The sequence below is a fragment of the Lonchura striata genome, chromosome 30, assembly GCF_046129695.1.
Source record: "Lonchura striata isolate bLonStr1 chromosome 30, bLonStr1.mat, whole genome shotgun sequence".
In the NCBI taxonomy this organism is placed as follows: domain Eukaryota; kingdom Metazoa; phylum Chordata; class Aves; order Passeriformes; family Estrildidae; genus Lonchura; species Lonchura striata.
This window is the reverse complement of record NC_134632.1, coordinates 191,716-199,460: the sequence shown is the minus strand read 5'-3', so window position 1 is coordinate 199,460 and position 7,745 is coordinate 191,716. Positions and strand designations below refer to the sequence as shown.

At 50.1% G+C, this 7,745-nt stretch overlaps 1 protein-coding gene across 1 annotated transcript in view; it reads right to left on the bottom strand.

Moving 5' to 3' along the window:
• Nucleotides 1-282: 282 nt before the first annotated feature.
• The window catches only part of PPP1R12B (protein phosphatase 1 regulatory subunit 12B), a 31,490-nt gene continuing 24,027 nt past the window's right edge, over nucleotides 283-7,745 (bottom strand). The window contains exon 7 of the mRNA XM_077789043.1: nucleotides 283-3,492. Coding sequence (XP_077645169.1) covers nucleotides 3,406-3,492 — 87 coding nt within the window. The 3' untranslated portion in view covers nucleotides 283-3,405. The remainder of the gene's footprint in view (nucleotides 3,493-7,745) is intronic.

Below are 7,745 nucleotides of genomic sequence, written 5' to 3'. Positions count from 1 at the left end.
TGTGCCACACTCTGCTGACCAAACTTCTGAGCAGAGCTAAAACAAGGCTTGCCACCAGAGTGGGAAATGGGCCTGATCCCCAGTGTGGTGCCCCCTCCTGTTTTATCTTCCCACTGGTGGGAAGCTTTTCAGGGATGTGCATCCCAGTTCCTTTATTTCAGCTTCCCCTGAAAAGGCACCTGTACTGTAGCTGTAAAATGCTTGTGCTTTTATGGATGATGGATATTGTTATGCCAGAGAACTGTGGGAGAAACAGGGAATTTTAGCACAAACAACTTGCAATTCCAGAAAGATGGAAGCAAAGTCAAAGCTTCTATTTTATTAATTCTTACTTTATTCATTTATAAATACTGTTGTGTTTACAAGCATCATAGCTGTGAATATTATTCCCAAACTTTCAAACACATAATACTTATAATACTATATAACAACAACCAGTAAAACAAATCATTCATCTCAGGGTTTGAAAGGCCACTCAAAAGTTGCATAAAAATACATTCTCTCCCCATCTCGTCCGCCAGTCCTGCTTCTCCAAGGAGTTTATTTACAAAGAGCCATCACCAAACTTGCAGCCAGAACAGGTGGGTTCACCCCAAGCAATAAAAATTAACTCACCCCAAGCAATTGCTTAGAAAAAAAAGCTCATGTTCCCCAAGGGAGACCATGTCTGGCAAATGCTCTGGTTCCAAGAGGGATCAATTTTAAAACCTATCGCCAAGCACAGGGTTTGAGGTGTTCTGTTTGTCACCTCCTCAGTGCACTGGTTATGTCAGGCATGAAGTGAGAAAAAAAAAAAAAATCCATTCTCAAGAATTTGATTTGCAGTTGTGCTGTCACCACGAGATGCTCACAGCTTTGGCTGATCAGGGACACTGAGCTGTGGGGGCCCAGAGCTCGGGAGAATCCAGTGCTAAGCAGATACTTCATCTAAAGTGGTTTGGCTTTGCAAGGGGCCACTCAGAGGAATGAGCCTCCCACAGCCTTTGCACTCTGCTCCTTGGGAAAAAGCACAGTGAGTGTCCTGGTAACAAAAACAGGGGCAAAACATCAGTGCGGGATGGATTTGTCAGGTTGGGTTGAACCCTCTCCCTAAAACAGACACCAGGCTTCTTCCTGCTGCCAGGAACCTGCCTGTGAGAACAGGATCTTGATTCTGAACTCTCCTCCTCATCCTGCTGGGATGCATGGCCTGAGGTGCCAGCCCAGCTGGGGAGCATCTCCTCCTCCACGTGGCACAGACAGGACCGGGCTCCTGATCCCTGATCTGAGCAGAGCAGAGCCCGAGGCTGAAGCGAGGAGTGGTAACCAAGAGAGAAAACATCAAGAACGGCAGAAGTACTCACAGAAAGAGTGCACCAAGAGGGAACGGCGTGCAGGGCAAGCACTGACTGGATCTCAAGACTTAAAGCTGTTAAATAGAGCAGGGTTCAAATCAAGGAATATAAAAAGGATGCCTGGCTTAGGCAGTGCTCTGCAGAAACCCTGATGCCTTTACCAGCTTTGGTCTCTTCCTCCCAAAGCTCAGCAGCAGAGGCAGGGCCTCAGTGTACCAGGAGAAACGGTGCCTCAGCTGCACAAACGGCTCCACCAGCTGAAGAGCAACTTGTGGTCAGAGCTGCCTGGGGAGAACTGGCAGCTTCAGGAAGAGCAAGAGAGGTGGAAACAGGCAGGACAGGGAGGGGAAGGGGGGAAATGGAGAATTAGGGAGGAAAAAAACCAAAGAGAGAAAACCCCAGAGAGAGGACAATAGAGATGCTTTCTGAGGCAATAACCAGCAAAAGGTTTGAAAAAGCCCAGGACTGCCCAACAGAGGTCTAAGTTTCACCCTGCTGAGCAAGCTCAAGTATTCTGCTCATGTTCAAGTATCTCATCTCTCTAGTTGTGGAGAGTCCCCCCAGCCAGAGCCAGCAGAGCTGCTCAGGAACGTGGTACAGCTGCTCCATGGCCACCTCCAGGTTCAGTGACCAAGAACTGCTGCCCTTGGCCAGAGAGAGCCTGGGGAGTTGAAGGACAAAGGGGATGAAAGGACAAATATGGAAGGATGTAGATGGGAGACTGTTTTGGATACAGCAGGATGTCTCTGAGAGGGAAGATACTGTTTGAGAGGAGTCTGTTAATGGGAAGCTGAACAGACCTGATGAACAGTCCCACAGCATGGAGAGAGGAGCCAATGTCCAAATGCCCATGGGAGAGAACAATTCCAAACTGTTTAGAGTGCACGTAACATTTAAGAGGAGTATTTCTGGGGGTTTCCTTCAAGGTCAAAGCTTATCACAAATTTCTGACAGGTCAGAAGACTTTCATAATGATGATTCAGTTACCAGCAGCTCCTTGTCCCTCTGACACCGACACACCCTGACTTCTCCAAGGTGTGTAGGACAGGATGCTGGCATTCTCTGTCTACAAATCCTGCTGCTAATCAAAGGGAGGGTACCTGAAATACCAGACCAGGCTCTGCTATGGGGCTCTCCCTTCAGGGAGGCAGCGGGAGAATATCCCAGATGGCTTTTGGGGAGGGGAGGCTGGTTTCTGGCACGGGCACAGCTCCCTGCAAGGTGATTCCCACTCACACACAGGTTAGAGCAGCAGAGGATCTGTAGGGGTTCAAGTTTGTCCTTCAGAAAGCTCAGCAAGTGCCTGGGATATATCCTGTCCCAAGGAACAAGTGTCCAGGTGGCAACTGGATGCTACCAAGCACAGAGACAGGAGCCCTGGAAGGACACAGTGTGACACAGGATCACCCAGGCTGTGGGGGAAAGGGAGGATGAGGAATAAGGGTCTGACACTGAGTGTCAGCATTGATGTTACTGAACAGGTTCAAAATCTTATCTAAGATAGAAGACTTAGTCTACTGGGACAAGAAGAGAAGGTGTCTGTGCAAAACAGCTCATCAGCCTGTGACAAACATTAGCTCTGGTGGCTTTCACAGCATCACGTTTAACCAGAGTCCCACATCTCTCACTGGGCTGATGTGCATCCTCAGAGTCCCAGCCCATGTTCACATTTCCCACCTGTAAAGGGTTTGGATATGCTGGGTTAGTTCTTCAGATGTCACTTTTTGCAGTAGGAGCTTCCCACTCCAGGTCAGAGTCCAAAACCAAATACTGAGCTTTTGGAAGAAGTTTTGGCAGCTCAAACCCAGTCCTCACATTTCTCCCTTGAATAAAATGTCCGAGATACCACAACATGCATAAGTTAAAAAAAATAAAATGGCAGGGGGTGTGTTGGGGGGAAATAGGGGTAGAAAGGGAATGTACAGCAAAGGGCAGGGCAAGGCAGGTGTGACATTGATCCCACAGCTGAAACGCTTGCTGTACGTGACGGGAAGAAAGGGGGTAGGGCTCGGTGGTGGGGTTGGCAGCTGGTGTAGGACACCCCTCCTCGTCCTTCCTTTGCTCTGGATTCCTATTTGGAGAGTTTGCTGATGACACGAATGAGGGCTCCGTTCTCATCCTTCAGCCTTTGGTTGTCTGACTTCAGCTCTGTCAAAATCTGTGGAGAGACAAAGTGGGATCAGAGGGGCTCAGGGGGCCAAAGGGGACACTGCATCCCCTCCACCCAGCACACTTCCATGGCTCTGCAGCATCTCCAGAGCTTTGACAAGCTGGCTGCCAGGCGTGAGGGGTGAGAGGGGCCTCGAGCACAGCACTGACCAGGGAGCCCCGAGCCAGGGAGCCCCTGGTGCAAAGCAAGGCCACAGCCCCAGCAGCAGGTCAGGACCAGACCAGCAGGCAAGTAAGCTGGTTTTCCTGATATGCTTTTTCCATTTTGCCAGGACTAGAAGGGAAACCAAAGGTCTGGAATCTTCATTTAGGACTGGACCTTGCCAAATCTCTTTAGAATACCCACAAATCTCCTTGGGACCCTACAGATGTGTAACAGAGTCTCCAGTGCCAAGGCCAGAGGACTGGTAGAACACGGGAGGTACCTCCTGGATGCTCAACTGAGGCTGCAACAGACAAAAGCCTTTGGAAATAGAGAAGAATAGCTTCAACAAGACCCTTCCAGTATTTCCCATTGTTAAACCCTGCTGACTTCCTGTGCTGCAGTAGGTGATGTTCTGTGGGTCGTTCCCAGCCACTGGGCACCAGAGGGAGACCCCTGCTCCTGTCTGGGGATGACACACAAGGGGTCACTCCCACCACAGGTGCCAGCACATCACAGGGCGAGCAGCCCCAAGCCATGGTACCTGTATGAGCTCAGCCATGACTTCTGTCTGCCAAGGTGCATCTTGGAGGAATTCCCTCAAATTAAAAATCTGCACTAAATCTTCTCCTTCCTCTTAACCTGGTGTTTTAGCTTTGACCACAAAGTTCTGCCCTGCTCCACCTCCAGTCCCTCCATTATCACCAGCTCTGAGTGTGGGCAGCTCCTGGGGCAGTACCAACTCCCACCAGAGCAATTCCCTTCTTCCACAGCTGGGCCAAACTATGGTGGGCCCCAACACACCCAACTGCATCCCTGTGGGCACTGCTGGTGGATGTTTCGGGTGGGAGGATTTTTAGAGAGGGAGGAGGGGTTGGTGCTGCATGGTAGGATATTGTGGGAAGGGTAAATCCGTGTGCTGGGCTGGCCAGAGCTCCAGCCAGTGCTGCTGAGTGTGCCTCCCTGGACCCAGTGCTGGTGTGACAGGTGCATCTCCATGGCTGGGCTGTCACCAGAACAGCACTCCTGGCTCCTTGTGCCACTTCTCATGGCCAAATAAGAGGCATTGCCATCACCATCCCCCAAGTGATCAGGAACTCAGAGACACAGCAGAGCTCTTGATGTCTCTGCATTGCTCTGTTCCCTCCTGAGCTTCACTTGCCACTCACACTGGTGCTTCCCAGTGCCCTGCAAGACCCCCACCACCCACTGGGCAGTCCTGTCAGGCCCCTGTCACTGCCTGGGGTGGCTCTGCAGTGCCCATTGCTGTGAAAATGGGCATATGAAGTCCCAACACTTGTTTTGGTAGAGAGAATTTGTCACAGTTCCCAGAAATGCTGGGAGAGAACTGCTCCAGTCCCAGGCCTCAGCTGGAGCCTGATGGGGCTGTGCCTCACGGGGGGCTTCGTGCGACCTGTGTCACTTATTTGAAAATGAAGGAGTGTAAGCACATGCTAAATAAGTGCCTCTGGACACATTTCCTGGTCATAACCCAGCTCCACCAGTGCCCAGTGAGGATTCCTGAAAGCTACACGTCAGCCTCAGACAACACAAGCCCAGGGCGTTCCTCCCTTTGAAGCAGAGTAGTCTCGAGTCAGGTGAAATGAAGCCCATGGGAACAGGCTGGGAGTTTCTGGCAGCTTTGCAGATGTCTCACAGGAATGGTGAGCAGGGATGTGGCCCAGCCCCAGGAATGGCAGGGCTGCCCATGATGCAGCGTTGTGTCACCTCGCTTTGGGCTGCAGGCTGCTCTGAGCAGCAGGGCTGTGTGCAACCTGGGCCACTGGAGAACACGGCTCCTCAGAAGCCATGTGCACTCAGGAAGATGAGATTCACTGAAAAGCACTGCTGCCAGAGCGTGGTACATCTGGCAGAGCTTAAACCAGTGACATCACTGTACAGCTGTGATGTCCACAGACACCACTGCAGCAGTTTACACGTACCAGCAACATCCTGTGTTAGACCTACTAAAAGAGCTGAAAATAAATCAGCAGAGCTCACAGACCATGGCTCTCCCCCAGCTTGGGCACTGGCAGGGCAGTGATAACATGGGCACATCCTGGGAGGAGGAGAGGTGACTTGCAGGTCGTGAAACATCATTTCTTTGAGTCTGGAAATAATTTTACCCAATTTTCCCTCTCAGATCTCAAAGCATATGGGGAAGGAGAATGACTTAAACTCACAGTTTATGAGAAGAAATGCGGCAGGGTCAGGTTGGAGGATTAAAACCAAAAAGGCTGAGAGATCATTTCACCTGACCATCTGCACAATCCAGGGCACACAATGTAACACCCAGCTCTCCTGGCCCTTGTGACACACATGTGGGCTTGAGCTGAGACTCCTGGAAAGGGGAAGCCACAATTCCCCTGATTAGTTTGTTTCTATGGTTAATCAGCCTTGATATAATTTGTGTGCTAAGAATAGATTTTTTATTCTGTGGTGCCATTTCCAGCCCAGAAGAGCACACAACTTCTTGTGTCCCAAGGGATGTGAATATCCCTACCAACCTGCAAAGGATAGGTAGGGCTCGGGAAAGGAGCATTTACAGATTTATTTTAGCATTGAACCAATGAAGTTAGCAGGAAGAGATGCAATTTAACCGTGTGATATGTTAGGGCAAAGCTTAGGGAAGAATCATCCTTGGGTTTCCACCATTAATTGTCCTGCACTGGATTTAAAACAGAAGATGAAAATAGAGTGCTCCTGGTCTGGCTCCTGCTGCATCCCCCTCTCTGTGCCAGCCCACAGGAGGCAGGGGGGGAGCTGAGCCTGTGGACTCATACTGAAAAAAATAAGTTTAAAATAAGGAAAGGAGCTTGTCCTTTTTGTTCAAGTGACCAAGAAAACGTGTTGAGGACAACTCAGTTTGTAGTCTTTCTAAACATACCCTTTCTGTCTAAAATGTTTGCTTTTCACAACATCCCTGAAAACTTCTTGACTTTGGATAATCTGCTTTGCTGAGTGCCAGCTTCTCCCTGAACTAAGTCAAATTAAAAAAGAATTATATTATAAGCAGACATGTAGCATAAACCACCTATTTTTAGGTGTCCAAGACCAGGTTGGACAGGGCTTGGAGCAACCTGGTCTAGTGGAAGGTGTCCCTGCCCATGGCAGGGGGTGGAACGAGATGAACTTTAATGCCCCTTCCAACACAAACCATTCTGTGGGTATGTTTCAAGGCAAAGTACCAGGCAAGGAGCTGCTGGCACTGCCAAGCCACCCCAAAGCCATTCCCCAGTGCTAAGCTGGCAAGGGCAGCAGCATCTGCCAAGCAGAGCAAGAGCCAGCAGGGTGAGCAGAGCTCCAGCAAAGCCCTGCCGTGGCAGCAGCACCATGCTCTTGGAATTTGGAGATCCTCTGCCACAAGCTTTGGAGGCACAAGCTTCACCAGACACCCTGGAGAGCAGAGGCGAGCGGGAAGCGCCTGGCCAGGAGCGAGACCTGCCTGGAAGAGTGGAAGAGGGAGGCAAGATGAGCCGGAGGGAAAGCAGCTACAGCTCCTCTGATTCCGAGGGCTTGGCGGGCAGAGAAAGTCTGGCTACGACCCGGGTCAGAGCCCTGTTCTCAGCCAGCAGTTGCTCATTCATCTGCCTCAGAGTGTGAATCTGTTTGAGCTGGTGGAGATTCTGCAGAGTGAAAGGAGTGGACAGAGAAATACAGAGAGAACATCATGGAAACGAATGGGCACAGAAATGGGAGTTTAGTCCATAGGCAGTGAAACAAAAGAAGAGAATAAAAGAAATTAGTAGCAGTGAGTGCTGGATGAGGAAAGCCTGACAACACACCAAGGATATTCTGGAAATCAGCCCTTTCTCCAGGGGCCCCCAAAGTCTTAAAAAAGGTCAACTACAGGGATTTCCCACCACAAAGAAGGATTATATTCTAGTTTATCCAGACAGCCCTGGGACTTGGGAAATGCTGTTAGACCTATCACCAGTGATTTAACACCTACAGAGGCTCCCAGAGCACTGCTGGGAACTGAGAATTTCTTTAAAACTCCTTCATGTATCTCTAGAAGCCAAAGCATCTGTGTGGAGTAAAGAGAAATCAGAACTTCCTACAAGATCCCAAAGGCACAGACAGAAGCACCTAAAAGTGTC